This window comes from Chelonus insularis, unplaced genomic scaffold (genome assembly GCF_013357705.1).
Source record: "Chelonus insularis isolate UGA/USDA-ARS -01 unplaced genomic scaffold, ASM1335770v1 contig_324_pilon, whole genome shotgun sequence".
In the NCBI taxonomy this organism is placed as follows: Eukaryota; Metazoa; Arthropoda; class Insecta; order Hymenoptera; family Braconidae; genus Chelonus; species Chelonus insularis.
The window spans coordinates 554,011-577,284 of record NW_023276494.1 but is presented as its reverse complement, the minus strand read 5'-3'; the positions used below and the strand labels follow the sequence as shown (position 1 = coordinate 577,284).

General features: G+C 29.9%; 3 protein-coding genes across 3 annotated transcripts; 2 read left to right on the top strand and 1 right to left on the bottom strand.

Annotated features, from left to right (window-relative positions):
• Positions 1-3,869: 3,869 nt before the first annotated feature.
• On the top strand, positions 3,870-5,072 carry LOC118065900 (uncharacterized). Its single transcript, XM_035081475.1, has 2 exons — positions 3,870-4,195; positions 4,367-5,072. The coding sequence occupies exons 1-2, from the start codon at positions 4,151-4,153 to the stop codon at positions 4,670-4,672; spliced, it is 351 nt and encodes a 116-aa protein (XP_034937366.1). The 5' UTR covers positions 3,870-4,150; the 3' UTR covers positions 4,673-5,072.
• A 1,766-nt stretch (positions 5,073-6,838) lies between these two features.
• On the bottom strand, positions 6,839-12,392 carry LOC118065931 (hairy/enhancer-of-split related with YRPW motif protein 1-like). The gene is made up of 3 exons (XM_035081555.1): positions 11,845-12,392; positions 10,625-10,839; positions 6,839-7,378 (listed from the first exon to the last, which is right to left on the bottom strand). The coding sequence occupies exons 1-3, from the start codon at positions 12,390-12,392 to the stop codon at positions 6,978-6,980; spliced, it is 1,164 nt and encodes a 387-aa protein (XP_034937446.1). The 3' UTR covers positions 6,839-6,977.
• Positions 12,393-18,963: 6,571 nt separating this feature from the next.
• Positions 18,964-23,054, top strand: LOC118065861 (ribosome biogenesis protein BMS1 homolog). The gene has a single exon (XM_035081411.1). The coding sequence runs from the start codon at positions 19,101-19,103 to the stop codon at positions 22,971-22,973; it is 3,873 nt and encodes a 1,290-aa protein (XP_034937302.1). The 5' UTR covers positions 18,964-19,100; the 3' UTR covers positions 22,974-23,054.
• Positions 23,055-23,274: the final 220 nt, after the last annotated feature.

Sequence of the window (23,274 nt, the reverse complement as noted above, 5' to 3'; positions counted from 1 at the left end):
GTTACTTTGAGTTAATTGAAAAAATAAATATTAGAGAACACTAGTAGGGTAAACACATCTTGATGGAAAGATGAATTTTTAATTGTTTGTTGTAGGATATTATATTTACATAAAAGGAATTTTTTTTTTCTTACAATGAAAAAAAAAATTATACAAATTAGACTATTTTTTTATGTTTATATTTTCAATTAGTAATTAATAAACTCTTGTGATTGAAATTCTATTGAGAATAATCCTACAAAATTCGTCACGTTTCGATTAAGGTGTCTGGAAAGCTCTGATCAAGAAAGTTATCTGTGCACCAAGAAAAAAAAAACAAGGACATGCCATCTTTTATTAAAGTTGCATTAATAATAAAAAGTAACTAAAATTGCAATATATACATGACTATCATTGTTGTAGAGTTAAAAGGAAATGTGTAAAATTTTGACATTTGTGAATGAAAGAAGGCAAAGTAAAATAGCTTACTTTAAAAATCACATAAATTATTGAGGATTAAAGGGCAAGATGAAATCTAAATCATTCCCTTAATAGCTTTAATAAATTCAAATAACCCTCGGCTCTCTAGAAATAAATCAGTGAATATCCATTGTTTGAAAAATAACAAATAATTGTTTTGCAGTGATTTTCACTAATTTATTCTTACGCTCTAAGTATGGAACAGTGAAAAAAAAATTAACTGCAAAATCAGTGAATATCCATTGATTTTACAATGTAAATTAAACAACTGTTTGAATCAGTTGTATTATATTTACTGATTCTGCAGTTCATTTCATTATTTCCACTGTTTCATTTTTCGAGAGTAGAGAGTGAGCTCAATAGACGATAATTATCTCAATATTACAGACAGACACGTCAATTTGATTTAGAATATATAAATTTAAAACTTAGTATTTTCAAAGCTTTGTAAAAACTTAATCTCATATTGAAGCTTCCAGCTGCATGAAGTTTTTTAGATTTTCTATTGAAATTTATCTTTACACCAAATGATTCTTTTTTTGTATTTAAACTCAATTGTTTTTCACAAATTTAAAATTTCCTTTTGTTTATTTTCATTCAAAGAACAATTTTGATTCTAAATAACTATTGCAGGAATAAATATAAGCAAATTATTTAGCGGAGGCAGGTACAATTACATTAAGATATAAGATAGTTTTCATAGGTCAAGAACTTATAAAATTTTTTGTCTGAATTTTAATATTCATAAATGATTTATATGATGAATATGAAAGGAAATTTCAATCATTTCAAATTAAATCTATAGTTGCCATGAAAAGAATCTATTTTAGTTATCTACAGATACATCAACTGCAACAACAAAATCATTCTATTTCATCTGAAGTTTTTTTTTTAACTTGAGTGAATATTTAGCTGGTATAAAATATTTTTTTTAGTGGGCATCCAGAGAGAAATCGCGAAATAATTCTAGGAAAAAAATTAATCAAATAAATATCTCCAGGATTATATTCACAAAAACCGAAATGGAATGCACTGTATTCATCAAAAATGGTATTATTCATCTTCAGAGTAAGAATGTAGGTTAATATGATGGATGTTTGTAATGTAAATATAATCATATTTATATTACTGAAAATTATTTTATATGAATCAAAAAGTTATGGCTTGACTGATGGTGAAATAAATGTTGCACAAATTACAGCTTTAAAACTTTTTTTTATCAATGTTGATGATAAAATAATACTTCTTATTATGAAAAGAATTTTTTACTATCAAATAATTCATTCATTAATCCTTATTTATTTTTACTTGTTTCATTATACAATGTTGTTTACATTAATGAATAATTACACTTCATGAAAGAATTCCATCATTTTTTTTTCCATCAACACATCATACCCGTTAGTTCCAGTATGCAATTTCCTTTTTTTGTTGCTTCCTATTTCAAAAAAACGTTTCAATTTACAGGACAATTTTGTTAAGAACGACTCTGAGATTAAGATTAACTCTCTTTCATTAACTTTCAGTGGATATTCGAAATAGATATAGCTACAATTTAGTGGGGCATTATTAACATTAAACCCATGATCAACAACTAAGCCACTTTTAACGAACACTCATTATTTTTTGCTCTTCGTGATTCAAAGAAATAACGGAAATAATGATTCTTAAGTACTAAAACAGTTAAAATTTGTAAACCATTCATTTCGTCATTAAAAAAGGAAAAATTGATAAAGAGACCCATCGAAAAAAATATCACAGTCGATCAATCTGAAGTTAATCCAATATTCCATGCAATTTCATCTTTTCTCACTTTGCTCTAAACCCAAGGGACGTCAAAACAATTCGTTCTGGGTTACTACCATGTGGTTTACCATATATTCTCATACCATACCCTCCTTTCAATGCTCATTGCTAAATTAATCAAATAATCTTTTTTTTTTATTAAATAATTTATTAAAAACAACACAATTAATTCCTGCATTGTTGTCTTTTTCAAATGATTATCATAATTATTTAAATTGACACGGTGATTTTATGAACTCTAAAGTTCAGTTGATTTAAAAACAATTTATTGATGAATATTTTGAATTTTCATTGAATTATTTCCAATAAATTGAACTATCAATTTCGAACATGAATAAATATTTCCCAAATTCACTGTAATTTATTTACAATATTTCACAAATAAATGAATATATTTTTTTATTAATAGTATTCAAAAATAATTGCGTTGATTGAGTCTATTTTATTTTATTTTACTATTTTATTTATTTTAAAGCTTACAGCAGAGCCAGCGACGAAATTACAAATATAAAATAAAATAAAGAATTGTACTTGAAATATTTTTAATCGTTGAATTCGTGTAATAGAAATTTTTTTTCTATTTATTATAATTTTTTGCCCACCTCTAGGACTAAACTGTCTATTTATTGATATGTTTATCCTTTATTTTAATAAACAAACATTGTCTATTACAATTTTATTTTATAATATATAAAGGCTTGATGGTGGTGATAAATCTCACCTTTATGGTGATGATATGTCTCACATTGTATCTGAAAGAGAAAGTCAAGAATAATTAAAGTGGCTGTTAATTTTGTACTCAGTAATAAAAGAATATCATCTCACATACTCTTTAACTAATTTCCACTTAGTCTCTCTCTAATTAAGATCCTTAGAGAAATTACATACATCCTGTTTCCCATTTAATACATTATTTCTTCATTATCTTCAACTTTTATTTTTTTTTTAATCAAAATTATTATAAACAGCCATTTTTAAATCCACTTCAACTTCTAAATGTTGATGCCCTATTATAGAAAGGAAATAAATATTTTTTCCTATACAAAAAATAAAAATATTAAAAGAGGAATGAATTTTTTTCGATAAAAAAAAATATTATTTGAATTCAAACTAGAATTTTAAACTTTTTATTTCGGAGTTATTTTATTTCATTTATATAGAACGAAAAGGTTGTTTTCATTTTTCATAATAAATGTCATACAATCACACCTACGTCTACTTAAATCTCAGGATTAAAATAAAAAACAAAAAAAAATCCAGGAAGTCATAGTGATGTACATTTTTATCATCACCAACAGTAGGTATTTTATATTAAATTGACATTGAAAAAAAAAAGTAAATCAAGTTAATTGGATTCTAATAAAATTCGTCGAGAATACCCTACGCAATTATTCGTTATGTAGGCCACATACACTTGCGAATATTAAACCTTCCCCTACTACCCTGTTCACTGTGACCCTACTCAGCAGGGGTTACCGCGCCTGGCTTTTCTGATAAGCGAGAGAGAAAGAGAAAGATAGAGAGACAGAGAGAAAGAAAGAGAAGGTGGTGGAAGTTATAAATAGGAGTTGAGCTCCACTAAGGGCTGGCATTACCAAGACTGGCGTCGCGACGTTCGTTTCGAATTTTATCCTTCATTTTCCCTCACCATTTTTATCACGACAATCTTCCCTACGTCATAATTATATATACATATACATTATTCACAAACATCCACATAAAATCCTAACATTTATTCACAAGTCTTATAATACCTAGTAGTTGATGTAAATAAATTTTTTGACGCGAACAAACTGCAAGTGCGATTTTTTCATACTATAAGAGGCTGCTATAAAAGAGGGTGAGTTCTTCCATCCGCGATTCTGAGGATCGATAAACCAGGAGAATGTTCAAGAAAGCACTCACTGAGTCTGGCAGAAGGATTCTAAAAGTAAGAAAAATTTCTTTACTATTTTTCAAATAATTATTTATCAAAAATTTAATTAATATTTTTAAATAATTTTTCTTTCTCTTATTTTACAAATCTTTTTTTTATTTTTAAATGCTTCAGATTATTTTATAATATTATTTGATCAATAACCAAAAGTGTTTAAATCAACAGGCGATTAAAAAATTGTCAACGAAGAGTCGAGCAATGAGGAAATCACAAGAAAAGCAACGAACATTAATTAATCAACAAGTTAATTACGAATTGGTAACAACAACAATACCAGGATGGAGTCCAACGTATATAGAGTCAGATGTCACATCATTGTCTTGGTCCTTAAACTCTTTGGATGCTAAGAGCGTTGACACGTATGTGACGTATGTTATGGAGGGTTTGGATGAGTGCAATTCAATGTGCTGCTACTGTACCGAGCACGAGAATCAGAGAAATGAGAACAAGGAAAACGAGATGATTATTTAACCAAAAATGATACGAAGATTTTTTAATATTAATATTTATTTACTCATATATTTATAGCCAAAAAAAAATGCAAGAATAACCAAAGTTACCAAGTACTAAAAAAAATATCAATAATTATAATTAATTATAAATATTTAATGGAAGAGAGAATTTTTTATGACGGTACAGTAGAATAAATTTAGGTTGACCTTTGATTAAGGGATTAAATTAAGTGATTAATTAATAAAATTAATTAAGCTCATAAAAAACTAATTTAAAGTCAATCTTCCATTTACTCACGATAGCAATAATTATTAGCTTACGATTAAATCATGGCAACGAAATGTTTTTTTGTTCAATTGCCTATTTTATCGGCACCAAAGCAAATGATAATGAATAATTATAATTATTATATAGAGACTTCAAGTTATTAAATTACTTTTTTTTATCACATAATTATAATTATAATTATTATCGTAATTAACTATTGTACATTGTATATAATATAAAATCAATTAATGATAGATATTTATATTTACATCATTATTATTATCGTTTCAATAATTATGTCTTAAGGCTGTGAACATTTATGGATACTCGAATTTTAATCACCAATAAATATAATTCTGATACTCTTTAAAAATAAAGTATTTTTATTATCTCACCAAATAAAAAATACATCCCTATTTATTCCTGATATTTTTTTACAATAGATAAATTTTTTTAATGCAATTTTTTTATCATCTTTTTTTGCGTTATATTTTATATTTTTATAAAATTGCAGTTTTATGTATTCAACTATAAAATTAAAAAGTAAATTATTGATTATTCATTAAAAATAATTTCAGTATTAAATATTTAGTATCACCCAGTATGTGTTTTTTCCAATTATTCAGAATCCTTATTGAATTTCAATTAAATTTTATTATTCGTCTGAAAATAATGTTTTAAATATCATACAAAAATATATTTACACTGGTTTGACGTCTATTTAAAAATAACAGTTTTTACTTTTTTAACTTCCATTATCAATGTATTTTTTATCTAACAATAATAAAATCATTTGCTCAGACTATTCATTAGATATTTATGTTTTTAAAACCATTTTATTTATCTTCGTTCATCTTCTTCTTCCAATATTTGCCATCGTTCTATTCATTTTCTATCAATATTCTATCAAATGAATTTATAAAATCAACTTTTATTCTTTTCGTTTACTTGTATCAGTTGCCAAATTTGTTTTATTTTTTTTCTCCCTAAAATTTTCTTTCAGATAACGATTTTTAATTTTTGCACATTATTTTTATAAAACATTTCTTCAATGATTTCGTTTCATTTTATTTAATAACTTTAGTCAATTTTGCAATAATTATTTTAATGAATTTCTAATATTAGTTTGCTTCATTAAACTCATCTTAAGTAATTATTTTTTTTTAGTTGTTATAATGATAATACTAACATGAAATAATATTCAAGTTTTCAAATACGTCGAATAATAGGCACGTGTCAATAGAAAATATTCTCACAAATTGGCAAGCAGACAGGGTGATAAAAAGAAAGAAGGTGAGGGTGCACGAGAAGTATACTACTTATTGCCAGTTTTATAATTAGAACCGGTTTATATTCATTTTTATTCTACTTTTACAACAATTGTAATGCTTTCCAATTTTACAAAATTACCCTAAACGACCGACTAACTCAACAAAATACATGAAAACTTAAGATAATAATGAGAAAATTAGCATAAAAGAAGGATTTAATTATTTTTTATTTATTTTTTTTCCCCTTCATTATTGATGTCTGGAGTGGTGGAGAAACAAGGGAAAGTTAAACAAAATACATTTATGATTTTCTAGCAATATTTTTATTACAAACAATATTGCAAAAATATTTCACACTAGATATCTTGATTTATTTAAAAAGATGGCACTTGTAGATGAAAAAAGTATTTAAACATTACAAGACAAGAGAAAAATAATTTACAACCCATTTCTTTATACACTGTACAAGAGTCTAACAATAATTTTAATCCATAAATATATATAAATAAATTTGTTTTTTTTTTCACTTTATCTTATTATTACAAATAAATATTTTTATCTCACACTTATAATAAGGTACTTCATTATGACTATCGAGATAATTTTCTCGTTAAGAGTAAGTCTTAAATTCCAGCTTCCTGAGACTTCAAGAGAATAATTGAAGTTCCTAACAATATTTACAAGACTTGAAATTGACATGAAATTGTCGAGAGCTACTAAAATTAGTAAATAAACATTTTTCATTTTAATTTACACTTTAATTTAAGCCGGAAATGAAGTTATTATTAATAAGCTAATTCCGCACCCCATGGTCTATAAGGTTTTCCATGTTGTTGTTGGGGATATTGACCAGGATACTGTCCCCATCCCAGAGTACCACCTCCAAGTAGTGGTGGAGGTACACCACCACCACCACCTGGAGGCATTCCACTTGTCATTGGTACTTCATAACTTGGTCCAGTTGATGTAGAACTGAGGGAAGTTGGTGGTGGGAGTGCTGACGTATTACTTGGTGGATGTTCTCGGTGGAAACTTTGAAGATGTGATAACAAACGTAGCCTCAATGGATCTCGTTCGTCAAGACCCTCCATTGTTACCAAATAACGACCCACTTCTGCTGCACATTCACCCCATCCAACTGCATGATAATCCATTGCCAATTTTGTGCTGTCGTAACCTTCAGGTCCTGGAACAAAAAAGTTTCAGATTATAAATATTTTTAAAATTCTTAGTTACTTTCTTATCAATTTAGAACTCAAGTAATACTCTTTTAATTTAATAAGAGAATCCATTTTATCATTTCAAATTTTAAATTGGCATCTATTTTGTTATAAATATTATTAAATTATTTGGCTTTTAAATTTTTTTGATGAAAGATTGTTGGAAAGTGTTGGCGAATAATCAGTCAAGTTAATCATGAAAACTAATCTAGGCTAAATTGATAATGAAACTATTTAAAAATTTTACTGTTTTGTGACAATTAGTTGCTACAATGAACATGCAAATGTTAGAGCTTATTATTATTATTTTTAGAAAAGTTAAAAATAGAAAAAGAGACCATAAAAAGCTTCAAAGAAAAAAATTTCTAATTTTTATCTTCAACAATATTTAATATGCTTTAATTGGATTTTTAAAAATATTATCAAGTTGAATTAACTCCTATAATGACCTTTAAAAAAAACATCTTCCATTCAACTATTCACAAAAAAATAACAAAACAGGAATGTTTAATAGCATCCTAATGACCAGAAATGAGCGCAATTTTATTCAAAAGCCCTAGAGAATTAATTTCTACATTTACTTGAATACTTGAAAATGGTTTTGACACATTTACAGGGTAATTTCATTCATAAATTTCTTATTTAATTTGCATCGAATTCCCAAGTGCCTAAGGGGTTGCAAGAGATAAAAAAGTAGATCTGTGGTACTTTGAGATTATTAAATTAGATTTGGCATTTAGTATGATGCAGTCCCTCAATCCCCTGATGTATTAAGACAGTCTTGCTTTCTGATAATATTACGTATATATAAATTATGATTATTGTTAAGTAAGTAAATGAAAAAAAAATGATATAGAAAATAAAATAGGGGAGAAAAACTTTTTTATTCAATACATCATATTTTATTGATTGTTTACAAGATCTGGTATATCTCTGCTTTAGTTTCACTGATGTATGCTACTTCACGTCCCTTACATATGTCTTATGCACCCCATATGTCCTCAGGACTTTACTGATATATAAATGAAAATTTATACTCACTCACACGCACGTTAATCGTTTAGTTGGGGTCTCTGAGGGGGTCTAAATAGTTCCCACGCTACCTGTCTCCTATTCCCTCACTATGTACAAGTCTATAGGTCCTATTGGATATTCAGATACTTCACTGAGTCGAGTCTATAGGATGAAATACAGACAGAATCGCAAAATAGTCTGCTTTAATCATCTTTTCTGATCCTTGTGAGAAATCTAAACCTTCTTTTCAAAATTCACCAGGCATAAATTTCCATATATTTTTGGAAAATGCTCTTTTTTTATCTTCCTTATGAATGCCAATCAATTTTTTCTAGAATAAAATTTCCTTTATGCTAACTCTCTTTGAGATGATGGATAAAAACTCTTTATTGTTGTTTAGTTGATCGATTTGGTCATGTAGACTTTTTTCTTTTACTATTTTTTCAATGAAAAGTTTATTTAGGATCAATTGTTACATTTTAGACTATTACTTTATTTTTAAAAACCTTTTTAATAATTATTTAAATAATCAACTTTTCGAATGTATTTTAATAATAATTGATTAATTATTGTAATCATTAATATTGAAAAAAAGTCAAGCTGTGAACATCAACAGCTAATTACTAAATTGAATTTAAATTTTAACTTTAGAAAAACTTTTAAAGTACATCTGCTAGCCATGAATATTTAATTAAATTTATCGTGATAATATTTTTGATTAACTTAAAAATAATAATTAATAATAAATAATAAATAGTTGAATTGGGTAATAATTAATAATATAAATATTTTCTTAAAACTAGGAAAAAGGTAATTATTTAAGTGGAATTGATATGAAATATTAAATAAAAATAAATAGATGAATGGAAGTAAAAAAAAGATTAGCACATGAAAATGAAACGGGACAATTTTTCATTCAATTGTCTCATGAGTTCCAATTTCTGCGTGTCAGAGATCTCAAGACCAGGAAGTAGAGTGAGCAAAGAAGAAGCAGGTGGTACAAGAGCCACCCTGAGATCCTGTGGGAAGCGAGGAGGAAGTCAACAACTCTTCCGAGTAACGTTCCCACGATTGACGCGATCATTCTGCGGACAAGAAAGAGGGGAGTGGGCTACTACATATGAAAGTGCAGTTGAAATAGCGTGAGAGAAAGAGAAAGAATTATTGAAGGGATGGTGGGAGCTCGCCCTTCGTTGCACCCTGTGAAAATGAGAGAGCTAGGTGCCAACACAGGGCAGATGTACGTCACTGTGGGAAACCAGCTACGATAATGCTTCACTATTTCACTTTTTAGACATCAATTGAGAAAGTTAACATTTTGATTAATCACACGAGTCAGGAAAAAACAATATTTCGTTTAAGTTACATTTTTTGAGATGTTATCTCATTTAACTTTGATTGGTCTTTTTTACACAAAAATTTTCATATATTTTTATAACTTATTATATTTATCCATTTATCAAAAAACTAAAATTAAAGACATTACAAACCTATGAAGTCACTACTCAGTGATGAGGATGGCTATAACACCATGACATTTGTACCCATACTTGATATTGCTGAGTATTATTAAAATGATATTATAAATGAATGTTTTAAAAAAGAAAACAGTTCAAAACCTTATTAAGAAAGTTTTATTACCAAGTTCCATGTGGGAAGTGCAGAATAACTTTTCAAGATAATTGGAGTCAATATCATGCTCACGCAATCCTGATAATAAGACAGTTATAATGAAGTATTTTTTCCTGACTACCTGTGCTCTCATTTAGGTATAACATAATTAAAACAGTTGTATAAAGAAGCAGATGGTAATACGGTTATAAAGTTACATTTTTTTTCCTTCTGTCAAATCTCTCTCGGTCAACAGGTGTCTTCCGGCCAAGTAAAAGCAAAACACACTAAACCCATGCACGCTACATGTATAATGTAACACAAACACGTAATATGTATACCTAAATTTATCATGCAAGGCGTGAAGAAGGTTTTAACCTTCAATTTCCCAAATTTCATCCCCCATTAAATAAGTTTCCTATCTCCAGAGTAAAAAAACATTTATATTCACCTCACGGGACTTTATAATATAACTGAGATACACTTCCGGTTGTATAACGGAATAAGATTCTCTTTGATAAAATCTACGCTCCAAAGAAGACAAATTCCAAGAGAGAATATGGGTGAGATTGAAAATTAGATCTTACCTTTATTCCTAAGAGTCCTCAGGTGTTCTACGGTTAGTTGAAGAATCTCCGCCTTCTCTAATTTACCAGAGTGCGGATCTCTTGCCGCTGCTGGCACTAATCTCCGAAGTTCACCAAGAGATGCATTGATTCTATCTCTTCGTTTTTTTTCTATCATTCCTCGGCGCCGTTTGCGAGATGCATGTTGGCATGAATCACCACCAGGAGAATTACATCTGCATCAAACAAATAAACGGAAATGTTTTAAAATCCTCCAAGTTTTCTTTTAGTTTTATCAACATTTTATTTAAATAAGATTTTTATCAAAAGAGTATTTTTTCAAACAATAATAATTATTTTTCTATCATTCCTTGATCTTGAAAAATTTTTCAAACATCTTTTAGCAAGAAATAAGACCATTATGGTTCCAATGCTGGAATAATCTGATCAACTTGGATCCAATGTTTGATCAGGAGTACTAGTCTTGCTTTCTACTAGATCTTTTTAATTTTTCAATTACTATTGTTTGAATTTTTAGATTAAACAACACTAATAAAATTGCTAATATTAGTGGTAAAAAGAAAGAAATAAATTCGTTAGTTTAAAAATAGCAGGAAATAAAGCTAGAAAGAAGACCCTTTCTCTTAAAGGTACTTAATTACATTATTAATACATAGTTTGATGTATTAAATTACTGATTATTCGTTTAACAAAAATATTTTTATCATCGTTATAAATTTATTCAGATATAATTTTTTATTTCTGTTTATAATGATTATAGTTTCTTTGGTAATTTATAAATAAATTCATTTCTTGACTAATTGTATACATTTCGTTACAATGACGACTTGATTGCACGGCTTTAGACCACACCAAAAAGGGATATTAATTGTGCTTGAATATTCATAAGTTGTGTTTCTTGGATTAAGATTTTGAATTAGAGGCTCATTGTGGAAAAGTTAATTAAAAATTCAAAGTGCGTCCAGGTTGATTTATTCAAGTTTATTGTTTTATCTTCTTTGTTTCTAAAAAATTTTTTTTCTTTTTAATCAAATGTCTGACATCAATAGAAGCTCATTCAAACTCTTTGTAAGGCAAGAAACCTTTTTGTTCTATCATTTTTTTGTTTTATTAAATAAATAATATTACGTATTGATGACTTAAGCATTGCTTTTCATCAATATTTTAATTTCTTGATTTAAAAAAAAAAAATGTTTCAAGATCATTAGTAGTGTACTTACGGATCTTTACCACTTTCTTCTGAAAAAACGTCATCGCAATCAGAATCACTCAAAGTTCTTTTCAAATTTCGTTGTGGATGTGTTTGAGCCTGTTGAGAATCTCTACTTCTCAACTCTGGTCCATCAATTTTCAACTCGGGTAGTTCATGACTAGGCCTAAGCTCTGTAAGCTCATGAGACTGTCTCATAGTACTCATATCTTGATGTTGCGTCATGTCATGTCTCATTTCAGGTCTCATAGAATCAGTTCTCATATCCTGTCTGTGCATATCTGGATGTCTTAAGTCAGGTCTCTGCATCTCTTGATGTCTCAATTCCGGTCTGAGATGAGGATCGGGTCGCATGTCATGACGCATGTCATGTTGGTGTTGATAAGGTGGATGATGAGGCGGTGGTGGTGGCGGTGGTGGATAACCTGGATAGTAATGATGACTGGCAGGAGGCGCTGATAAGCCCGATAAGTGACTAGGTCCAACAGAACTTGTGGAAATTTCTGATGACAACAAGGTACTATTGTCGTCTGATCTTGCTACCACTACCCGCCACATTTTTATCGGTTTTTAGTAATATATCCCAGAAGAATTACCACTTTTCAACACTTCATGATACTTGGCAAAGAGTTTCATCAAAGTTTCACCAAGTAAGCATTAAAAAAGGTATAATTAGCACTTGAACTTGATGAAATAGCACAAAAAAATAAGCAAAATTAGCTCAAAACCACTCTTTCGTTGACAGAAAGTCTTAAAAGCACTTGGGTCTTGATGAAATAGCACCAAAAATAGAAGAAATTAGCCGCACGATGGTGTTTCTCTGGCAAACTGAATCAGGAAGCACTTGTCTGAGGCACTTGGAGCACCAACGAGTTGGCAAGTTAAACGTCGGAAGAGGAACAAAGTCTTGGAGTAAATTTCCTCCGGACTGCGTGTGGACTGGTCGCGTGGCGGCAAACGTATGTCGTGTGCGGGAGGACGAGCACGACACACGACCTAACCCGCGGTCAGGGGACCAAGGGGAAGGGAGAAAATGCGTACGCTCGCCACGTGGTATCGGTAGTGGGGACTCTCTTTCGAATGAATGTAGAATACTGAATATGTTGGTGATGTTGGATATCGCCATCGAGAAGAGTAGAGAAGGAGGGGATAGCTTCCCAATGAGAACTTGGAAGGGGTCGGCGATTTCGTGGGAACGCGTGTCATAATCATTGTTAAGGGATGAAGTTGGTCAACAAGAAACATTAGTTGCTATTTTTAGGAGGGAAGATATGCAATCGGAATCGCAAAATTATTAATGGTGGGAAAATTATTATTTTAAAATTAGATGGTTGTTCAGTATTATTACTATATTTCAAAATACTTATTTCTGTAAATAATTATAAATTTTTAGTTGTAATAAACTAGAAATAATCTTTATCATTCCTGATATGAATAAATATTTGTAAATGAATGAATGAAATTTTGATCAGTTAAATAACAGAGATGTTTTAGTAGCTAATGAAAAATTCAATATTGAATTTTTGTTGAATATTAAATATTTGATATAAAATTTAAATGGAATGACTTGATGATATCAATTTGTTAGTTCTTTTTATTTTTTTTGTTGACAATCTAAATCAATACAATCAGTCTCTAGTACTTAAAGAAGCTCCAAAAAATATTTTTATCATTTAAAAAATAATTTCCTACACTTCTGTACTTCTCAGTAGGTAATTATAAATGAATAATAATTCTATGTTTGCATGGTATTGTGCTAATACAAAGCTTTATAAATATCAAACAGATAATAAAGACATTGTAATTCTTCTCCTTGGCAGTACTTTCTCATGCTACAAAATAATCATTTTTTGGCCTTTGTAATCACTGGGCAGACTATTATAAAGACTATAAACAATTCACCCTCGAAGGATAATCAAAAAGTTAACCGATTAGTCAGCCAAGTTCCCAGGACTTGGTGATAATCGTGTGAGCGCGTGCTACGACCGATTCCTGTGTGAATTTTATTATACCCACCCTCTCTTTCCCCTTTTATTTCCCCTCTTGCTTACACCCTCGATTTTGAGCTTTTATCCATTATACATACAGATCCATATACGTGTATCGATTCTAGCTACCACCAATCACTTGAGCTAGCATTGACCATGTAGGAGTGATTTCATGGTGGCGCCTTTTGTCAACTTGCTACTATGATATCATTTTTTCATCCCAATATTTATCTAATCTTTGTGCTTGGGATTTTTTCCAAAGTTCTTTGTTTGAATTTTCTAGTAAAAGAATCTCTCAAATATAAAGCTTTACAGAGATCGTTTCAAAGTGTGTTAAATCTCACTAGAGTTTTTATTAGTGTTCATGTGTAGATGAGACTTCGAGAAGTTGCAGGCCAGTCTTAGCTGGATGATAAGACTCCTTGGTGAGGTGACATGATTTAAATATACTTGGATTATCAGTTTATGAAACTACTGAGAGTCATATATTCATAGATATCAGATAAAAAGGTTGTATTTATGGATCCAAATTTTTGTTACAATATGAATCTTCACAAATAAAATTATTGTTAAATTTTATGAATTTTTTCTCGATTGCATCAGTATTGGAAACAATTTATTTATTATGAACTAATGTGTTAAAAGAAAAATAGCTAAGGTATTTTATTGATAAAGGAAATGCCTTAATTTTTTATTGAACCAAGAAAAATGTCTCAAAGAATGAAATACACACGTCCAGCACACGACAAAATTTGATCGCGTGCCTTCAGAGGATTTTTTATCTTTTTCGTCATTCATTTTTTTTCTTACACCTCGCACTGAAAGCCACTTCTTTATCCCCTCTTGGCAAAAATCTTCTGCTTTGGCGTCTACACTCCATTATATGCAACTTTTTAAGAGGGGAATCACATGTTCATCTTTTTGCTTTAATTCTTCAGTTTCCCTTTCCAATGTCTCCCTTTTTTACTTTTTTCTGCGCCACGTTCCCACAGACGTTAAAGTCTTGTTCTCTTTTTCTCTCTTGCTCACTCTTTCTCTTTCTCGAAAAGAAAAGGGAGCCTCTTTTCAATGAGCCAAGAATACCAGTCTCGCTGTATTTGAAAAGAGAGCATCTGCGCACTGATTTTTAACGAGAAACTTTTCTTTTTCGCTTGTATATGTTTTCTCATCAATATATTTCTCATCTTACTAGTAATTAACATCATTATATGATGGAAACTCTACGAAGAATATGAGATGATAAATAATTACAAAACAAAATGATAGTCTTTATAAAAAAAATAATCATAGAGATAGTTATAAAATTTGGTATTATTAAAATAAATAATTGAATAATAAAAAGGTAAATAATATTTAAGAGATATTAAATTTTATAAACATTACTGGGTTAGTTATTGATCTTTATAGTCTCAGTACTGAATCACGACCCTCAGCAGATGGAATTTATTACTCGGTAACAGCACACGAAAATGATAAAATTAGACGGACACCAGGTTGCTGAAACTCTTGAACAGTATGTCGATATAATAAGAATGCAAATGTCTTTGAAACACCTGGAAATTTGCATATACTCTAACCAGAACCGTCACCAAAGTCTGTGTCATATTTTTCAAATCGATCCAATAAACCTGTATTGTGTAACAAAATTATTATTATTATTTCCATGACTCTTTACATGATGCAATCTTATATAAAAAAAACTTTACACATTTTAAAAATGTACTTTCTAACTTACCAAAAATCTGAGATTATTGAAATGATTTTTCATTATCTTGATTTAAATCTCCATTTTCTAGCTAGTTGTAAGGGATTTTCCTGGATATAGTAATCTATCAATAATTATAGTCCCAGCAGTCGTTCGATCGATAAGATAATTAGCATGACTGAAAAAAACTGTGGATCATTCACTTGAACAGCGGAAGTGACTCAGTCATAAAAAGATAAATGTATAGATAATAAATATTAGTTACATTGGGTATGTACATATAATAGATTTAATTCGATCGTGGCTTGATTTGTGTCACTCTCTGCTGGATGCCATTGATGACGGAAAGACGCAGTGCTAAAACTTCCGGCACTTAGCTTCCTTAATGCACGTGACTGTTTCACTGACACGCGTACAAAGTCACGTGGATTTACAAGGCACTTCGCTGTTTTGTTGAACTCTGACGGAAGAAACATTTTAAGTGAAAACGAGTTAAATATTCTATAGAATAGAATAAAAGTTTTTTAAAAATCCTTTAATCTTTAACTTTTTAAAAATAAAAAAGTGAATGAGAATTAGAAATAGTATTCTTTTTAAATACAATTTTTAACTCTACAAAAAAAAAATTATCAAAGAATCCATCAAAGTTTTTGGCAATGATGAAATTTATATTGTGAAAAAAATTCTTCTTCAATTTTTGTAACTTCAAATTTTAAATATTTATATTTTATTTAAATTAACAAAAAAAATTGAATTTTTGTTTAAATAATATTTTCGATATTAAAAAAATTCTCAAAAGCACTGAGAAAACTCGTTACAAAGAAATATTTTTTCAGAACATTTGCGTGATAAAACTCGTAACCAAAAGCAAACATGCATACATTAACTGGACACTAGAGCGATCATGTGCTTCTTGTGATGCAAAAAAAGCATCAAGAGTTTCGTATTTCTTACAAAAACAGTCCAACCGATTGAGTAGAGTAAAAGTAGGTGGTAGAGTCGAAATATCAGGGGGTTAGTTGGACAGAGGATATAGTAATGGTCACTCCCCTGATCATATATGTAGTTGACTTGAACTCTTACAACAGTTGGCGTAACACAATCGTCAATAATTGACCAGGCATTGTCCACCAATTGCACTGGTCATCGCGACACGTTTCTGTCGTTTGGCAAAGTTCTCTTTCACTTCGATTACTTTACGATTTGTTTGTCTACCACTCGAGGACATCCGCACAATTGAAAATATGAATTTATTACCGTTACAGTCATTAATTTTTCATATGGTCCAGTTTCTTATATCATTTTCCAGTCTCAAGGGGTGCTTAGGAATAATGTTTGCCGTCATAAATTGTTATAGTGACCTAAGGACAAAGAAATCGTTGATATAAGTCATTTTTATGCGAAATTTATATACGTACATTTATTGATTGTTTTTTTAAAAATTAATTTTATCATTTATTGATCAGTAAATCTATTTTTAATATTTATTTTAAATATTAAGCTTACATTAATAACAAAATCTATTAATATTTCAGAATTGTAGTTAAAAAAATAAAAAGAAATAAAATATTACCTAATAAGGTACTGAGTTAGAAACTTCCACTTGAATTCCATTCTGATGATCCTACAATATTGAACGACTTATTATTTCGAAGGTTTTTCATTCTGCTACAAGTGTAGACTATGTCCAATTCACCAAAAATGTTTTTTTCTTTATCCATTCCCTAAAAAAAAAATAAAATAGTTAGTCAATATTTGATTGATACAATTTCTCTCTCAATGTCTGATAAATAATTTTTAATAAATTAAATACATTGAAGAATTTTTTTTATTGGTTTGATCTATGAACGTTCAGAAATAAAGTGGAATAGAGAAACCAGAAAATTTGTCAAGTCACTAAAAGCAGTTGAGCACTTGGTTAAACATCTGTGAGTACTTGTGCGATCTTTGTCACGAGTAGTAAGTCGATTAAACCTGTGTAATTGAATTGATTGTTGGACTATGATGTGTCGTCTGACCAATTAAATTTCCCACACAATATTGACAAAAACAAATTGCAAATGGATAATTGCTAGATTCTGTAGCAAAGGCAGAAGTAGCAAGAAATCCAATTCTCTTTTTTATCACCTTTCAATTGAGATAAATTTTTTATCTTAATTCTTTTCTAGTTTTAGAGATATTTTATTCAACAAAGTCTAATTCATTAAATAGATTAAATATTTTTAAAAAAGTGATTTATTACTTTCCATAATAATTTAAAATATCTTTCACCCAAATTCCATAAAAAGTGAGCTAAAATACCCTAATTTTTTTGTGAAAATTTAATATAGACCTATAAATTTTTATGGGAATGTTTAAGTCTTGAATTGAACCCCTAAAAAAGATTTAAAACTCACCCAGTCTTTGATTCTCTTTTCTCTATACATATCCACACATTGGGCATTGACAAACAGTGACATGTAACAGGGCAATTCGTTGCGGTGGCGAATTGGATCAAAAGTCAAGTGAAAATAACGCAAGAAGTCAAATTGAGACGACAGCAATAGTATTGTATATTTTTTTAAAGCTTTCTGTGGTTGAGAAAGGCGTGATTTAATGAGTGACAGCTGTCGGAATAGAATTGACAAAGTGTAACGAAGGGAAAGTTTAAAAGGGTCAGTATATTGCACTAGCCACTAAAACATTAAGTTCATTAATATTATTAGCAAGACATTTTAAATTCATGATACAATCAGATGTATTAATGAATTTTCAAATATTTCTATTGTAGTAAGAGGTTATGTGTAGTTCATTACGAGGGTTACACCACCCTCCGATTTGTAATCTGATTCATGGTACATGGACATGGGTGAGAATATGAGGTTATAATAGTATAATGCAAGAGTTCGATCGATGTGTGAATGATGTGAACCAATTTTTGGACAGAATTTGATTAAAGCGGTCTAAGACCTTCACCAATCTATCACTCGCTAAAATTTTACAGTATCAACTCTTGTATTGTCCTGATTCTTCCTCCATTTGATCGATTACTCTTCGATCAAACTGTTATCCATTGTGAAAATTTCAGTGTTTTCTCGGTTGCAATTTAAAAAAGTATTGTTATGATAATTATTAACATTTCATTAACGGTCGATATAAAATCGTTAGATTTCTTTTTTAAATGATTATAAATTGTTTTTTTTTGTCAAAAAAGTAAAAGAAATACAATAAATATAATAATTGAAAACATCAATTTTTTTTAGCAATCTATAGAACAATTTTATTTATTTATTTGAATTATTAAAAATTTAGAGTTCATTGAAAACTTGAAATGATTTTCATGAGAGATAAAATAAGATTTATAAATATCGATAGTAAGATTGTCTATATTACCGACCAATTTAACTCAACATCTAATTTACCGACTGCGACTTCATGTCAAACACGTGGTAAATAACCTCAAAATAATAACACCACGGGAGAAGCAATTCTCCACAGTGAAATTGTGTTTCAAGTAATAAAAAATTAAATATTCATCAGTTTAATGAAAGAATATTAAGTAAAAAGTGTTAATAATTAATAAATATTATAAAAATGTCAAACGAAGAAGAAACAGTGACTCACAAAAGTCACAGAGAACGAAATGCAGGGAGGAAAGCAGAGAAAAAAAAATTGAAAAAAGAGAAACAGCAGGTAATTACTGATAAGCAAAAAAATCCAAAAGCTTTTACATTCAATTCTGCAGTAAAAGCTGAGAGAAGATTTAGAAGAAAGCAAGATTTAGATACCAAAAAAACGCATATTCCGTTGGTTGATAGAACACCTCTAGAACCACCACCAATTTTAGTTGCAATTGTTGGACCACCTAAAGTAGGCAAAACTCTACTTATTCAATGTCTTATAAAATCCTACACTAAACTTCCTATGCTGAATATTCAAGGACCAGTGACCATGGTGTCTGGTAAAAAACGCAGAGTAACATTCATAGAATGTAATAACGATATCAACAGTATGATTGATATTGCAAAAGTAGCTGATCTTGTTCTTTTACTCATCGATGCATCATTTGGATTTGAGATGGAGGTATTTGAGTTTCTAAATATCTGCCAAGTTCATGGAATGCCGAGAATTATGGGCGTTTTAACTCATCTTGATTGTATTTCTAATATCAAACAAATGAGAAAAATAAAAAAGATTCTCAAGCATCGATTTTGGACTGAAGTTTATGCTGGTGCCAAGCTTTTCTACTTGTCTGGTCTTATTCACAATGAATATTTAAGGAATGAGATTAAAAATTTATCGAGATTCATTGCAGTAATGAAATTTAGACCTTTAACTTGGAGGACTACTCATCCTTATCTTCTTGCAGATAGAGTTGAAGACTTAACACCGCCAGAAACTATTAGACAGAATCCTAAAGTTGATAGAACTATTTCTTTGTATGGGTACATCAGAGGAGTGCCTTTAATTAAAGAATCATCTGTTCACATTGCTGGATGTGGAGATTTGAGGATCAAAGACATAAGTTTTCTTCCTGATCCTTGTCCGCTGCCTGAGCAAATAAAGAAAAGAGCACTTGTGGAGAAAGAAAGGTTAATTTACGCCCCATTTTCTGGTGTTGGTGGAGTGGTCTATGATAAAGACGCTGTTTATGTAGAACTTGGAGGCAGTCATTCACATAAAGTAAGTGAAGATGGCGGCATTGTTTCGGAAATCCTTAAATCTCAGGATGTTGTGGATGAAAATTTAGAGAAAAGAAAGTTGAAATTATTTTCTGAAGCTGATCCAATTAAGTCTCGAGATATTGAAAAAACTTTTGGAGAATCTTATGCTCAAGAAAATGTGTTCGATAATGGAAGACTTCGAAGGAAAGTTGTTTTTAATGATAATGAAGAAGACAAAAAAGATTCTGAAGAGGAAAATGATCAAGATGATTCTGAAAATGATGAAGAGGATGAAGAACTAAATAAGAATAACCAAGATATCTCTCACAACAAAAGAAAAGCACCATTGGATAAAGATGCAGAAAAAAATGTTAAAAAAATTAAAAATGAGGACTTGGATGAATTAATAAATGAATCGACAATCAGTTCTGGTTCAATTATAAAAAAAAATAAAATGGAACAAGATTTTGATGATGATGAAAGTTTCGATGAGCTAAGTGATGGTGATGTTGATGGAAAAGTAGAGCAAGATGATGATGATCGTGAAGAAATTGAAGATGATGATGACGATGACGACGATGATGAAACAAATAAGACAATATCAAAGCAGAAAAAAGAAGTCGTATTCCGTGGTTTGATTCAAAATCCTCACGGTGAAATAAAAAACAAAATTTCTGAAGTCTTGAAAAATTTTGGCACTGTTTACGAGAGTAATAAATCGAAAAATAATTCTGTTGATGATGAGAATAATGAAATAAAACAAGATTGTCAAAATGAAAATAGCAAAGAGGACGAATACGATGATGACAGTGAAAATGAAGATATGACGGATGATGAAGAAAATGATAACAGTGAAAATGAAGATATGACGGATGATGAAGAAAATGATAACAGTGAAAACGAAAATGACCACAATGATGAAGAAGATGAGAACAATTTTGGTAGTTCAAAATGGAAAGAAAATTTAGCAGAGAAAGCTCGAGAAGATTTTCTTGCTCGTCAGCAAAGCAATGTGAACTGGATGAAAATAGTGTATGGAGTAGCTGAAACAAAAGAAGAAGTTGAATCAACTGAAGAGGAAAAAGAAAACGATGATGATAACGAAGATATTGGTGGAATATTCAGAGTTATTAGTAAACAACAAAAGCAAAAACTTGAAGAACGTGAGCGAAAGAATCAAGAAGATTCAGTATTCTATTCAAGAGATACTCCACGTAATTGGCTGTCTACAGAAAATAAATTCTTGATCACTAATCGTTTTGTAACAGGCCAATGGAAAGAATCTGAAGATGCTGAACAATTATTGAAGCTAGACGATCTTTCAGAGGATGATGAAGAGGTTTTTGGAGACTTTGAAGACCTTGAGACTGGAGAAAAAATGACAGCGCAGCCTAAACCTCCTGAAGAGAAAGATGCTGATGAGATTGAAGAAAAGAAAAGGCTTTTAGAAAAAAAATTAAAACTTAAACAGCAATTTTTAGAAGAATTAAATAATTCTGAGTCAAAGACTTTCTACGATGATCTTAAACAGGAAGCTGAAACGCAAGCACAATTAAATAAATCGGAATTTGAAGGTTTGGATGATAATTTGAGAGTACAACTAGAAGGTTTTAGACCTGGAATGTACATAAGGATAGAATTTGAAGCTGTTCCATGTGAATTGATTACAAATTTTGATCCTACTTATCCTTTGATAGTTGGAGGACTCCTTCATGGTGAAGAAAACATTGGATTTGTCCAAGTAAGAATTAAGAAACATCGTTGGTATCCTAAAATACTAAAAACAAGAGATCCTTTGATTCTTTCGGTTGGTTGGAGAAGATTTCAAACGCTGCCAATTTTCTCGAAACTGGAAGATAATATGAGACATCGTATGTTAAAATATACTCCAGAGCATGTTGCATGCATGGGTCACTTCTGGGGACCAATTACTCCACCAGGAACTGGAATTTTAGCGATCCAGGACATTGCCACTAGAACACCAGGTTTTAGAATTGCGGCCACTGGGTCTGTCGTTGAACTAGATAAGAGTACACGTATTGTTAAGAAGCTCAAGCTCACTGGAGTTCCTATGAAGATCTATAAGAAGACTGCTTTTATCAAAGACATGTTCAATTCCAAATTAGAGGTAGCCAAGTTCGAAGGTGCAAAAATAAAAACAGTGTCAGGTATTAGAGGACAGATTAAAAAAGCTAACTCTAAACCTGAAGGTTCTTTCCGAGCTACTTTTGAGGATAAAATCCTTCTTAGTGACATCGTTTTTTGTAGAACTTGGTATAAAGTTGATGTTCCTAAATTTTATAACCCAGTAAATTCACTTCTACTTCCTATTGAGGCTAAAAATCAATGGAGAGGAATGAAAACAACTGGACAACTCAAGCGAGAAAAAGGTATTAAGGCTGTGCCTAATGAAGATTCATTATATAAACCAATCGAAAGGCAGCCTAAAGTATTTAAACCATTGGCAATCCCAAAAACTCTACAGAAAGAGCTTCCTTATCGTGATAAACCTAAACTTAAACCACTTCCTGAATATCGTAGACCTAAATTTTCTGAAAGCCGTGTAGCTGTCGTGAGAGGTCCTAAAGAAGAGCATGTTGCTAAACTTATGAAAATGATCAGAGTTGCTTATCAAAATAAACAGGAAAAATTGAAGGAAGCAATGCATAAACGTATGACTGAACATCAAGCGCAAGTGGAAGCTGAGGAAATGAGAAAATTAAAGAGGCAAAAAGAACTGAAAAAACAGATTCATAGAACGTTGAGTAAAATGGATGCTAAAGAGAAAAATAAAAAGCATTAATATTATCATGATTTATAGTGTGTATTATAAATTTTGTATAAAACAAGTTTAATAAAAATATTCTTTACATATTTAAAAATGTTCAAGTTCTTGTATTTCATTCAAGGTACCTTTCAATTTTTTAGTGTTGATCATACAGAATTTTTATTTCAATAAAAAAACTCTATATAATAAAATTAATACTCATTATTATGAAACAATGTTTTTAATCTTATTTAAAATTATATTTTATTTAATTTACAATTTTACAAAAATTTATATAAAAAAATTTTCATCTAAAAGAAGATTAAAAGTAGTAATA